This window comes from Galeopterus variegatus, unplaced genomic scaffold, assembly GCF_000696425.1.
Source record: "Galeopterus variegatus unplaced genomic scaffold, G_variegatus-3.0.2 Scaffold1752, whole genome shotgun sequence".
NCBI classification, from domain to species: domain Eukaryota; kingdom Metazoa; phylum Chordata; class Mammalia; order Dermoptera; family Cynocephalidae; genus Galeopterus; species Galeopterus variegatus.
This window is the reverse complement of record NW_007727863.1, coordinates 84,431-97,847: the sequence shown is the minus strand read 5'-3', so window position 1 is coordinate 97,847 and position 13,417 is coordinate 84,431. Positions and strand designations below refer to the sequence as shown.

General features: G+C 61.1%; 1 protein-coding gene across 1 annotated transcript in view; it reads left to right on the top strand.

The window, feature by feature from the left end:
• The first annotated feature begins 4,062 nt into the window (after positions 1 to 4,062).
• GAL3ST2 (galactose-3-O-sulfotransferase 2) overlaps positions 4,063 to 13,417 on the top strand; it is a 10,587-nt gene continuing 1,232 nt past the window's right edge. The window contains exons 1-4 of the mRNA XM_008578752.1: positions 4,063 to 4,091; positions 10,759 to 10,869; positions 11,994 to 12,264; positions 13,175 to 13,414. Coding sequence (XP_008576974.1) covers positions 4,063 to 4,091; positions 10,759 to 10,869; positions 11,994 to 12,264; positions 13,175 to 13,414 — 651 coding nt within the window. The remainder of the gene's footprint in view (positions 4,092 to 10,758; positions 10,870 to 11,993; positions 12,265 to 13,174; positions 13,415 to 13,417) is intronic.

Sequence of the window (13,417 nt, the reverse complement as noted above, 5' to 3'; positions counted from 1 at the left end):
GTCTCTGAAGAACTTCCCTTTGGACCTCAAGGGTCTGGGGAGGACAGGCTGGGGCAGGTCCTGGCAAGGGCTCAAGGCCCAGGTGGCCATTGGGCGGGCAGTCACACACTCAGAGGGCCCTGTGCCTGCCCCACCCCTTGAGAGCGAGCCCTGAGCAGATTTGCTGTGAAGTTTCTAGAACAGTCATCAGGTGAGGAGGAGCTTCCTGAGTGTGTCTGGACAAGGCCTGGGTACCTGGACAGGAGCCAAAGCCAGGGGGTCCGTCTGCTCTGGGTGCTCGAAGGTGTGAGGTCAGCCTCGCTGGCTCCTGACTCACTCACGTGTGAGGTCTGCAGTGGCTCCTCCCTGCAGCCCCCGTCCAGCAGGTGTGCAAATAGCTGTTCCATGGGATGGTGGCCCAGGGGGTCAGATGACCTTCCCATTGTTTCTGGGCAGAGTGTATGGTGCCCGAGCCACCTTCCAGGGTTCCCTCCAGACAGTGAAGGAGAGGGGGATGCAGTGTGTCCAGAGACGTTCAAGTTGATCGGTGGGAGGGGTGGCACCAGCTCAGCCTGCCCTGAAGATTTGACCCTCGACTCCAGAAAGCAGAGAACTGGGAGCAGAGCAGGGTCCACCCACAGGCAGGGGCCCCTGTGAATGCTGGCAGACGGTCAGTGCAGACGTCTCCCGCTCACTCCCAGGGTTCCAGGAGCCCTGGGTTGGCAAAGGATGTGTGGGAGGGAGTCCAGACGGGAGCCCCCCCTGCCTTGGATCTGGCCAGCGCCTGGCCCACGACCAGGCCTCACAGGACCCAGGCCTCACACTGGGCACTTGGCAAGGTCAGTCTGAGAGGAGGCAGAGCCTTGGGCTCCTGGAACTGTCCCTCACTCAAACTGGCTGGGGGTGGCAGAGCAGGGGTGGAGAACACAGGCTCCTGCCAGCCACAGCTTTGGGACGTGTGTGTCTGCTCTGACAGAAACTGCCTGTGTCTCACTGGTGTCCTGGTCATGTCTGCTGGGGCCTGCTTGGAGCAGCTGCCTCCTCAGGAAGTGGCTGGAGCCCTGGAACCTCTGTCTCCTTTGGGCTCTGGGCAGGGCCAGCCAGTTGCAGGTGACCCTCCCTCTGTGCACCTGGTCACCTGTCCCCTAGCCTCATTCTGGGCCAGGCTGGAGCCAGGGGCCACTGCTCCATGCCACATGGCATTGTCCCATTCTGCCCCTGGAGGGGCAAGGGTGGCTGGTGGCTGAGACCACCCCCGCCGAGCCCACTCTTCCTGCTCAGGCCCCATAAGTCACTCAGGACCTGGGGGGCTGGGGACCCCAGCCTGGGAGGGAGGGGCCTTCATGGCATGTGCCCATGGGCTAGTCACGTGCATTGCCAGGATGACTCTGAGATGCTCAGGGGTGACACCATGCGAGGTACAATCCATTTTGTTTCTGGGCTGAGCCTGTGGTATCCTGGCAGACTGGGCACAAAGAACAGGGGAGAGTCTCCCTTAAAGGTGGAGCAAGACACCCTCACCCCCACCCCATTGATTTCCCTGGATAGTGGAATGGAATGGTGGGGTGCAGGGAGTGTTGGGTGGACAGCTGCCCAGCCACCTGCTGTGAGCACCAGGAGAGCTGCTCCACTAGCCCCTGCACTCAGACTGGGAGTCTGCAGGGGGCACTACCCTGTGCTCAGAGGGTGATGCCTTGCCAGGGTCTGGGGCACCAGGACCCCAGGTTGCAAGTGGAGGTAAGTGGGGAGAGGAGCCACAGTGCTGAGGGCTGGGCCCTGAGTGGGAGGAGTTGGGCAGGGCTCCCTGCAGGGAGGGTCTTGTGACCACCCTGCCAGAGGCTGGGTCTCTGATGCCTGAGCATCTCTCCTCCTCGAAGCCCCTCAGCCCATGGGTACGCTTCTTTCTGTGTAACAGAGATGCAAAGAAGATTACTCAATGCAGTATGAATGCAGTGAGAAGCCTGAAGGGACTGCACCTCAGCAGCTCCTCTGTTAGAAGGAGAAACTGGGTGCAACCTTGATTCAAAGTTTGCTTCTGTTTTTTATTGTAAAGACAAGGAAGTTTCACAAGAAAAATCGGTTGATTCAATCATTCCAAAAGGACACAAAGACATGGGCAGTGTGACAAAAGTTATCTATGGCTAAGTGCAGTGGATTGAATTATGTCCCCCCAAAACTCCCTGAAGCTTGAATTGTGTCCCCCAGGTTTAATGTATTAGAAACTTAGCCCCACTGTGACTGTTAAGAGGGTGGGAAATCCTATTATGATAATTGAAAGGTGGAGCCTTGAAGAGGTGATTGGGTTGTACACCGTGCAGTAGTGAGTGGATTAAAAATGGTGGTCAGGGGCGTGGTTCTGAGGGCTTTAAAAGAAAAGAGAGGAGAGTCTGTCTGTCTCTCTCCTGTTCTCTCTGCTTCCACCATCTTACAATGTGAGATCCCTGGGTCACTGTCGCCACCACCAGATGGACTTCCCAGCCTCAGAAACTGTAAGCAAATAAACTGCATTTTCTTTATAAATCACCCAGTTCAGTGTACTTTGTTATAAGCAACAAAAACGGACTAATATACTAAGTAAAGCTTAAACAATGGAAACTGGTAACATCATTTAAATCTAAGTATAATTGTCTCTAAAGTTCCCATCAGCAGACAGCTTGCCCTTAGCGGACATTTTTTCACATTTTTCCCTACAGCAATTCTTTAAAATCTCTTAACAGGATTGGTATGGCAACCACCTGTTAGCTCTGAAATCGTGAAAGTCTACAACCCACACCTACGCAGTGATTCGAGTTGATTAGATGGGCTGTTGCCCGCTGGCCGGAGACTGTCGCCGCATCCATCCATTACCTAAAAACCCTATTCTAAAAATCAAATGAGAATCAAGATTTCTAATCCTCTGTAGCCCACCCCCCTCCTTCTAGCTCATTGGCCACAATGGGGCACTGGCCGACCTACTCCAGCCACTGACCAGGGCTGGGGGGCTGCCAGTAGGCTCAGACCCATCTGGGAATTGAGGCTCAGTTGGCACGGACAGAGATGGGGTGCTGTGGGAAGGCAGTCCCCAGGGAAGGCTGTGTCCAGCTGTGCCCAGGTCTGGAGGTTGGTGAGGGGTCCAGGCTACCCGCACCAGGGCTGGCTGTGACAGGGCGAGGGCCAGCACAGCACGCCACCTGCTCTGTGAGTGTTTGTCTTTTTCTTATTGATCTGCAAGAAACGTTTATCTGTGTGAGTGTGACACTTGGTCAGAATGTTGCACACATTTGCCTGGTTTGTCATTTATCTCAGATTTATATTTACTTATGTCCTGAAGAAAGAAATGAACTTTCACGCAGCGAAATCTACCAGTCTTAGTATTTTCTTTCCATTTCAGTGTCCTCTTTGGAAAGTTCTTTTCAAGCTCACGATTTAAAAAGTAGCCAGTTAGATTTTCACTTAGTATAAAGCAAGCTTTTATGAAGAAGGAAGAAAAATCTCTGGAATCCGATCCCGTACTTTCCTTATCCTCCTTAGACCTGCAGACTGATTCTCAGCCCTTGTTCCACGCACAACCCAAGAGGAGAAGATCTGTTTGCGTCTGTCTCTAGTTCTGGATCCAGAAGCCCTTGCTGGTCTGTCTGGGTCCACCAAGCCTGTCCCGAGTCGGGACAGCTCCCTCCAAGCCCACCCTGGCCGACTGGCCCCTGCGGGTGGGGTGGGGCAAGCAGGAGGGAGCCCGCTGAGGCCAGTCCTGCCCGAGAACTGACCTCTCAGCTGCCAAGGCTCCCTGCCTGGCAAGCAGAGGGAGACACCAGTTGAAGGAGCCCCAGGCCCCTGTGCCAAGCCCAGGAGATGTTCTGGTTCTTCCTGAGAGCAGAACAGTTAAGCTCTCGGATCAGGTGAGAGGAGAGGGTGTGGCCTCACATCTTATCCAGCAGGTGAGCTTCTTGGGGACTGAAGTTCACACTCTGCCCAGCGGCCACACCCCGCCTGGTGCCTGTGCCCTGGGGAGCTGAGAGCTGGCAGGGCCCGAGGTGGTGGGACCTCGGGCACTCGGGCCTTGACTGCCATCCGCCTGCCTGACTTTGCCGGGGCCTCGAGGCCAGCATGCTGCCTGCACTGGGCGGCACACAGAGGTAAGGCCGAGGGGCGGCAGTGGGGCCAGCGCAAAGGGGGCCAAGGTGCCTCAGTCCTCAGATGTCCTCAGAAGCTGCAGGAGCGAGTGGCTGCGTGTTTGTCTTTGAAAGGAAGTCACTCCGGATTTTGTGGGCACTTCCCACTGATGCTTCCCTGAACGCCACCTTCTCTGGCATCACTTCACACAGAGGGTAACCCTTCCTGTCCCTCCTGGCTCCGGGTGTTCTGGGGTTGGAGCCTGGTGAGAAAGCCGCACCCCAGCAGGGAGGTGTGGGACCACTGGGTGTGCGGGCTGACCCCAGTGTGTGGGGACTGCTGGGGTCTGGGACCTCTGGCCTTGGCTCTGCGGCTCACTGTGGGGTGCTCACGGGGTGCGGTCTGGGCGCCCATCCCCACCTGCTCTGGGTGGTAAATGTGGTGAGCTGAGGTCCGGAGCGCTGTTTCCCTTCCGTCAGTCAGCAGAGGGGGTTGGGTTCTTCGCAGTTTAGGCCCGGAGGGGCAGGTGTGGTTAGCAATGCTGTGCGTTTTGGGCCGGCCCGTGGCTCACTGGGGAGAGCGTGGTGCTGACAACACCAAGGCCATGGGTTAAGAACCCCTTACTGGTCATCTTTGAAAAAAAAAAAAGGAAGAAATGCTGTGCATGTTATTTCTCTGGCTCATGGGGATGTTTGGGGAGATTCCAGTGGCATTTGGAACAGCTCCTGCCCTTGCCCGGTCCCCATGCCTCCCCTGTGGCACCTACAGTGGTGGACACGGTCAGCTCTTTCAAGACGTGGCTGGTGGAGACCACCTACAGGGGTGCCCGCTGAGGGACATTGTCAGGAAGAGGCACGATGGCGGGAGGGTGTCTGCTCCCTCCACCAGCTGGGGGCCCAAGCCCGGGTCCCTCTGGCTGCCGAGGGCCTGGGGGAGCCCCAGGGCTCAGGTTCTGTGGTTCCTGGCCTCGTTGCCCAGCAGGATGGTTTGCTGTGGTCTCCGGCCCAGACCATACGCCCAGACACGAAGGCTGGCGGGGAGGCTGCTGCTCCTGTCCCCGGCTCCTCCAAGACACAGGGCTTGCGGGAAAGGGCACTGGTTCCCTCACAGCTGCAACAGCCCGGCCGTCCAAACCTTTTCTTTATTTTCCCAGAGTGGTGTGGACCTTGGAGACTTGCCTCCCTGGGCCCAGCAGGCTTGGCTTGTTGACAGGTGTGATGAACCACAGCCCTGGGGACAGGAAGGTGCTGCTGGAGCAAATGAGAGGCTTTACCCAAGAGGGAGTGGGGCCCAGCCTTGGCGACCCGCCTGGGGCTCCAGCGTGCCCACTTGGGCCATGTCTGCAGAGGCTCCCAGCTTCTGGAGGGCCAGGGTCTGGAGGGCCTCGTGGGGGGCTCTATGATTCCCAGTCCTGGGGGCTGGCTGTGCAGGGGGAGGACGATGTGGGTGGGGGACTTGGTAAAGGTCTGCCGTGCCTGCTGTGGTGGCCGCCTGCCCTCGCCCCACCCCAGCCAGCCCTGCATCCCCTTCCCCGCCTGTCTGAGGAGGGGGCTGCAATCCAGAGCCCCTCTGTTCTCCCTCCCCCACTGGTCCCAGCTGGTTTGCTCTCAGGCAAGGAAGAGCTCTTTGAGAAGGTACAGAGGCCACCATTTGCCCCTGGAAAAACCTGGCTTGTGTCTGGAACCCACCTGGGAGCCCGATGGTCTGTCCCCAAATGGATAGTGTGCTGGCTCGTCTGTGGACGTCACCTGACCCAGCAGTGGGCTGGTGTCCACAGAACCAGACAGGCTGACAGAAAGGTATCCCTCCCATCTGCAGTTCCCACCGTGGTACCAAGCCTGTGGGAGGCCATAATGCCAGTGACCAGGGACGGTGACCTTCCACGTTTCCTATTCCATTAGTGGGCCAACCACCAGCTGAAAGAAACATCCAGAAAGAAAATCTCAGAATGTTTCCTGCTGGCAGCAGGACCAGCCAGGCCTGACTTCTGGAACGCATTGTTTGGCTGTGAATTGGGCAGCTGTCTGAGACAGGGCTGTCCCCCTTCCTTAGTCCCTGACCTGCGGAGCAGGCTCTGAGTCCTTGCGGTGGCCCCCGGGCAGGTGTCCATAGTGCTGGGGGTATGGAGGCTCAGGCTGCCGGTCCACCACGTCCAGCTGTGACTGCTGTGGCAGGAGGCTGCGGGGCTGGTGTCTGCTGGGCCTGAAGATCTGGAGGTCTTTCTCCTGGGCCTTGGACTGGAGCCTGTCCCAGGAAGGGTTCTGGGGAAGGGAGGAGCTGGGGAGGACAGAGGTCCAGGCGACCCCAGGTGTGTGGGGACATGCATTCTCCCCCTTGGTGCCCTGTGGGTGGCTTGGCTCCTGCCTCTTGGGCCAGGTGGGGTTTACCCTGGGCTGCTCTTGGAGCCACAGAAGCTTCCAGGAGGGTCAAATTGGAAGTACTGTACCCGTTGTCTCCTATTTTCTCAGCACCACAGGCCATTTGCCACCTGTAGGGAGCAGCCCCACTGGGAGGAAGGAGGCACCAGGATGGGCTCAGCCAGGGCAGGGCCAGCCCCCTCCGTCGCCTCTGCAGGCAGACGCAGTGACACTGACCCTCCCCGAGTTACACCGGGGTCCACAGGCAGGGCTGCGGTCCCCACACCCTCTCGCTGCCGATGCAGGGGCAGGGGTGGCTGGGGCAGGGGCTGCTGTCTGAGGTCTGGGTCGGGGGCTGGCCACCGGGCCCGAAGCCGCGGTCTCTCCCGGGGGGCTCACCTGGCCCCCGTGGTAGCCCTGAGCACCAGGAGGGCATTTAAGGGCACTTAAGTCAATGCTCCAAGGAAAGGGAAGGGGGATTTGCCGCCTCCTTCTGTACCAGAGTGGGCAGGGGCCGTCCTCAGCCTCGGCTTTTGGGGGGGACCCAGGACCCCCACTCGGCCGCTTTTGCCAAGACTGGCTCCTGGCAGCACCAAGGGGGCAGTGCTGGTCCCAGGAGGAGGACGCGGCTCCCGTGGGGAGGGGAGCAGGGTCTGGGGCTGCTTCTCTGAGAAGGCGACCTGTCCAGCCACCTGGGGTGCGGGCTCTGGAGGAGGCTGCTGGGTGGAGACGGGCCCGAGGGGTCCGACGAGGCAGAGAAAGAACCGGGGCTGAGGGCAGCACTGCCGGGGACCCGCGCGGGGCCAGCGCCCTTCCTGCCCGGGGCGGGGTGGCAGTGATGAAGGGTCGAGGAAGAGCCACACGTCTGCGTCTGGACACAGGTCCACACCACCGTGCTCAGCCTCGCCGGGGGTGGTGTCCCAGACTTTTCTGCTGCCCCGCACCCTGTTCTACATTCTCCCCTCCTGCAGCCGTCCCGCGCCTTCTCTTCTGTTCTGTGCCGTCCGATGTTCTAATGCGCCCGCTGCGTGACGGGTGCGGCCCACCGAACTGGCTTCACGGCAAGCGGCGTGGCCCACGGCCAAAGAAACACCACACCCAGCTGCTGAGCGTGAAGTGGTGACATCGGGGGAAAAATGGGGGTCCTGGTGGGGACGGGGGGGACACAGGCCACCCTGGGCTGTCCTGGTGTCGGTGATCTGTGTAACAGACCCCCCGAGACCCAGCCGCCGGGGCGAGGCTGTGCAGTCCCAGCGCTGGTGGCTGGCGGTGTGTCCCTCTGCTATCTTGCCTGACACGTCCTGAGGTGGCTGCCTCTGAGGTGGCCGTGGATGCCTCACTCACTGGCTCTTGTCCAGTTTTTCTAGATTCCAACTAAAATTGCTGACCTCCAAATGATGGTGGGACATTGGGTTCTGTCCTCACCACCACAGACGGGGATACGTGTGTCCACGTCCACAAGCTGGCCAGCAGGGACCATGCGCGCGCGTGTTTAATCCTGGGGATAAAAACCCATCTCCCTAAGAATCTATGTGAGTCTCCCTCACGGTAATCGAGATTTCCAAAACCGGAAGTTCCCTGAGCTGGACGTGGAGTGCCTGAGGACTGTTTATTATCCGTGGTCTTAGATCTTCTATTGCGTCTTACCTAGGTCTTCAGAAAGTTTCCCCGAGGGCCTTACGAGCCGCCGCCTGCAGGCACGCATTGGGCCTTGCTCATCAGGGCCGGGCCTCGGGCCTAGGGGCCACGCTGTTCCCCATGAGGACAGCCACTTGCCGGGGCCTGTGCCCTGTGGACCCCGACAGCAGGGCCTGACACAGCCTCCTGGCAACCACAGGGACCCAGAAAACCCTAGCTTCAGGAGGAACCACCCCAGAGAGGCTGGGCCAGGAGACTCCAAGACCCTCGGCTCCCAAAGCAGGAAGTCTGAGGCTGTTTGGAATCCACTGAGCCACTCAGGCCAACCCCCAGAGAAAGGCAGTGAGGCCCGGTACGCTGCAGATGCCAGCTCTGAGCTCGAGACGCTGGAGCGTGGGGCACAGTGACTCTAGGAAGTCCCTTTGGCTAATGCCCTCAGAAGCCACGTCAAATCGTTAGTAATTTTTAGCAATATTATTTTTTTCCTCACAATCATTGGCTTTAAAACTTTTATTTAGCAGCTGTAGTGTTTAAAAGTTAAAAAAACAATTTTAAAACAGCCATATCCACATGTGACTCACATGCCAAACACAATTCACCTATCTAAAGGGCGCCATTCAGTGATTCTTAGTACATTCACGCTGTGTAACCGTGGGCCGTCCTTAAAGAATGAGCGCCTCTGTGTGACTCGTGCGTAAGGATGGATACGGGCCAGAGCGGGCTCCGCGGCCCCCACGGCCCCCAGTCCCTCTGCTTGGAATAACACATCGCCTATTTACAGCCCCGGAAGCGACCCCACATATGGTCCCTGGGGCCAGCCAAGTGCATCGGCTGGGCTGGGCTGACCCCCCTGGCCCACGTGGTCACTGCCTTCCTGCCGGCTCCAAAATGGACCGCCCCACCTGGCCCTGCAGCCGTTGGGACCAGATGGTCTTTGTAAAGGAAGAGCCTGTCTTTAGAAATGGGGGGATTTTTCTGAAGACGTCATTGTTCTAGCCTGGCAGCTGCAAAGAACTGAGATTCACGTTGCCTCGAGGCCAAGGGGGTTGTAAATGTTACAGCAAAGTCCTCAAACGTGGTGGGAGGCTTATTCAACTATGCAGGGGGCCCATAAAAGCGTGGGGTGTTTGGGTTTGGTCGCAGCTCAGTTAGATTCTGTGCGGCTTATCAGGTGGTGGTTAAACGGTAACCGTGTGGGGCTGTAAAACCACCCCTCGCTGCCAAGTGTGGGGACAAAACCTGCTTGCCCTGGGAGGGTCTTGTGAGGAGAGCAGACACGTTTCCACAGTACAGCGGGACGCCACGGCTCAGTGTGGCGCCTCTCTGGGGGCTTGGGAACAACTTGTCCCAGGCAGGACCCCGAGCCTGTCCAGGGCGCACGGGCTCCCTCTGTCACAGTGGCCCCCCTGCAGGGCCTGGGGAGGACACGTCTCCCCAGCTCAGCGCAGGTGCTTCCAGACCGGCCGTGGGCCGCCTCCTCTGGGGCTTCCTGTGCTCTTGGCCGTGAGGCCTGGGGAGGGCCGGGGAGGGAGAGCCGTGTGCACGGAAGGTGGAAGGAGGCTGAGGAAGCTGGAGTCATGGCCGCAGACCTCAACACGTGGGCGAGGCGGGACCAGAGTGGTCACTGCGCGAGAGGGGCCATCTGCTGCCGTCTGCTCAGGGAGCTTTGCCCTGGGATGGGAGGACCCTGGAGGTCCCCTCCTGATGCCGGGGACAGGCCTCGTCCAGACTTGCTCTTCCCTGAGCTTTCGCAGTGTCCAGGGGCCACCACCTGCGGCCCACCTGCTGAGTTCCTGCTACCCAGGCCAGGCCCTCCGAGGTCCCCGCTTGTGGGGCCCCCTCCCCCCTCCAGTGGTGGAAGGCCCGCACACCCCACCCCTCTCTCCCGACACACCCACCTTGCCTGCTGTCTTAGTCAGCTCGGGCTGTCAGAACAAGACGCCACGCACAGGGTGGCTGAACAGCACAAGTGTCCCTCGGTTCTGGAGGTCAGGGTTCCAGCATGGCCAGGTCCTGCTGAGGGCTCTGCGCCTGGCTTGCAGACGTCCATCTTCTCTCTGTGTCCTCACGTGGGGTGAGGTGGGAGACAGAGTGAGCTCTTCGGTGTCTCTACTCACAAGGACACTAATCTCATCATGGGCCCCATCCTCATGGCCTCATCCAACCCCAGCCACCTCCCGAAGGTCCCACCTCCAAATGCCATCACACTGGGGGTCAGGGCTTCAACACATGGACGTCGGGGGACACAATCCAGTCCATAGCACCGCCTCTCAGCCCCCTGGGGGTGCCAAGCTCAGGGTCTCAGCTGGGCTCCAGTCTCCCAAGGGGTCTGTGACAGGCTGGGGTCCCCTTATCTGCTGTCGCCTCTGGGCCCATCAGCCTGTCTGTCTGCCCCCCTCACCTCGGGGAAGAGGATGGGTCAGCAGCTCTGGCTTCTCCCAGCTTCTGAGCCCTGGGGGGTGGCATGGTAAGGGGCGGTGTCTGGCGCTTGTCTGTCCCTGGCCTTGGCCCCACCCCCGTGGGCCGGTACATGGCAGGTTTGATACAAGTTCGTTTCAGGGATGTGGGGGGTCCAGACCCACGTGGGGAATGTGTGGCCCCAGGACCTGGGTTTGACTTTAGAACAGGGGACGTGGGGTGGCGGGGGCTGGTGCTGGCCCCAACGTGGGCACTGACGAGGTCGCCCTCCCCACAGGTACTTCAGGGTCCTCCTCCTCATCCTCCTGGCCCTGACCGTGCTCTTGCTGCACAGGAACTTGCTGCACAAGGCCGGCTTCCTGCAGAGGAATGCCATACAGCTCACGCCGTAAGTCCTGAGCCGGGCCCTCCACACTTCCCTGTGGGGACCTATTAGTGTCCTGGGGCTCCCCAGCATCTCCCATGGGTGATGAGCCCACCCAAGCCTCTTGAGAGGTCTCTGGGGGCATCAGGGCTGGGCCTGGGCTGGGAATATGGCTGCCGGGTAGAGCTGGTGTGTGCAGAGGGTGCCGGGGGCTGGGAGGCAGGGTGCGGGGGGGGGCTCTGGGAGCTGCCTCCTGGCTCTTCCCAACAGAGGTGGCCCAGCATGGCTGGGGCTGGGCCCGGGGTGGGGTCTGGGAGGGTGAAGTTCAGACCTTCCCTCCCTCATGGCCACAGGCCCCCACCTGATGGTGACACATTCTCTGTGAAGTCCCCAGCTCCATGGGAGTGGCCACCACACCCTCTCTCACAGCCCAACTGTGACCCCTAGGCCAGGGCCTTAGCCAGGCTGCTGGAAGTGTCTCACAGCCCCAGGCCGCCTCCCCCTGCCCCTGCGGCCCCCTGATTGGATACCACAGGAGAGATGGGGAACACCGACACCCTCAGGCCAAGCTGCTGTGGGGTGGGTCCCAAGGTCTTTGTCTTTGCCTGCCCCCCATTGTCCCTCAGGCTGGCCCACGCCTCTGGACCCTGTCCCCCATCAGCCTGGTCACTCTTACTGCATTAGGGCATGGAGGTTGCCTGCTGCCCCAGGCCCGCTGGGTAGGCGCCATGATGGGGTCACTGGAGTGGGCTCCAGGGTCCACTCTGGCCCCGTCAGGCTGGCCAGTCTTGGCTTTGGGGGCCCCTCCTTGTCTCAGCATGAGGGTCAGCCAAGTATGCTGGATGTGTGACCGAGGTGCCCCATGAGCCAGAGAGGAGACGGGGGTCACCACGGGGGGATGTGGGAGCCTGGGGGCTGAGCCTGTGTCACGGGGTTGGGGCAGATGGCGCAGCCACGCAGGCTCACCCAGCTGTCAGGGCTTGTGTCTGTCCTAGCGGGCTGCCTGGGTCCACGGGGCTGCGATTCGGGGGTCTCCTGGTTGGGGGTTGCTGGGTTAGGGGTCATGCTGTTGGGGGCACTGGTGGGCGGGGGATGGCTCGGGGGCACGATGCTCCCTTGCTGACGGTGGCCTCTGCCTTCCCTGCCAGCCTGCTTGAGGACCAGGCCGAGGGGCCTCCGGTCACCAACATCATGTTCCTCAAAACACACAAGACGGCCAGCAGCACGGTGCTCAACATCCTGTACCGCTTTGCGGAGACGCACAACTTGTCGGTGGCGCTGCCCGCTGGCCCGCACTTCCACCTGGGCTACCCCGGGCTCTTCCAGGCGTACCACGTGGAGGGCGTCAAGCAGGGAGGGCCCGGCCCCCAGCGGCGGTTCAACGTCATGTGCAACCACCTGAGGTTCAACCTGCCCGAGGTGCGGCTGGGGCCAGGCCCCTCTGTGGGGCAAAGGTGCGGGCTGGGGAGGAAGGTCGGTCCCACGTCCGCCGTGCACCTGGCTTCCAGGTGTGACCATGGGCGTTGGGGGTGTCGTAGCCTAGAGGCTGTGGGGTGGGGTTGCAAGGAGTCGATGAAGGTCCTGTGGGAGCGGGGAGGCCTGGCTGTAGACCCCGCGGGGCCTTACCACCTCTGCAGGCTGCCAGTCGCCCGCGATTGCTCTTGGGATGACAGAGGGTAGTCCCCGGCCCCGCCACAGGGCATGCCCACCCTCTCCCTCCTCTCGGGCCTCCGCTCATGTGCGCATGCCCAGTCCCTTTGCACTTGCTGTCTGTCCGCTTCCGGGAGGACCCTCCTCCAGGTCATTTGGGTCTCACCTTAGTGGTCCCTTCCTCCAGGGGCTTCCCCGGCCTTCCTCCCAACAGGAAGTGGGGGCAGGGCGGGGAATTTGGGCCAGGAAGGGTAGGGAAGCGTTCGGGTGTTTCAGGGTCACTCTGGGTGCTCCGTGGAGCCTGGCAGGCAGGGAGCCAGGGGGCCTGGGCCGGCGGCAGGGAGGCCCGGGGCGGGGAGGGCTCGGGCGTGCGGTGGGCGGGGAAGGGAGGGGCCGCCTGGCACCCGGGCAGCCGCTGCTGTCTCCTGGCTGCTCCGCTCCAGCGGGCTTGACCTGCGGGGCCTGCACGGGGGGCACAGGGCAGGGTGTCTGCAGAGCTGCCCCGTCAGGCCTCGCCGGCCCTGCAGGCGTCCGGGCTTCCCCAAGGCTCGGCCTCCTCGTCCGTTCAGTGGGCGTTACATGGGCTGGAGGCCCCAGACCCCGAGACCGCGGGCTGTGCCTGGCTGGGCCATGAGCTGCCGCGGGGTCCCCAGCTCGTGTCCCGCGTGTCTCCCAACAGGTGCAGAAGGTCATGCCCCGAGACACTTTCTACTTCTCCATCCTCCGCGACCCCGCCTTCCAGCTGGAGTCCTCCTTCGCCTACTACAAGCACCACGCGCCGGCCTTCCGCGGCGCCAGCAGCCTGGACGCCTTCCTGGCGTCGCCCTGGAGCTACTACGCCAACGCCAGCCGCAGCGACGGCGACGCGTACGCGCGCAACGGCATGTGGTTCGACCTGGGCTTCGACCCCAACGCGCAGGCC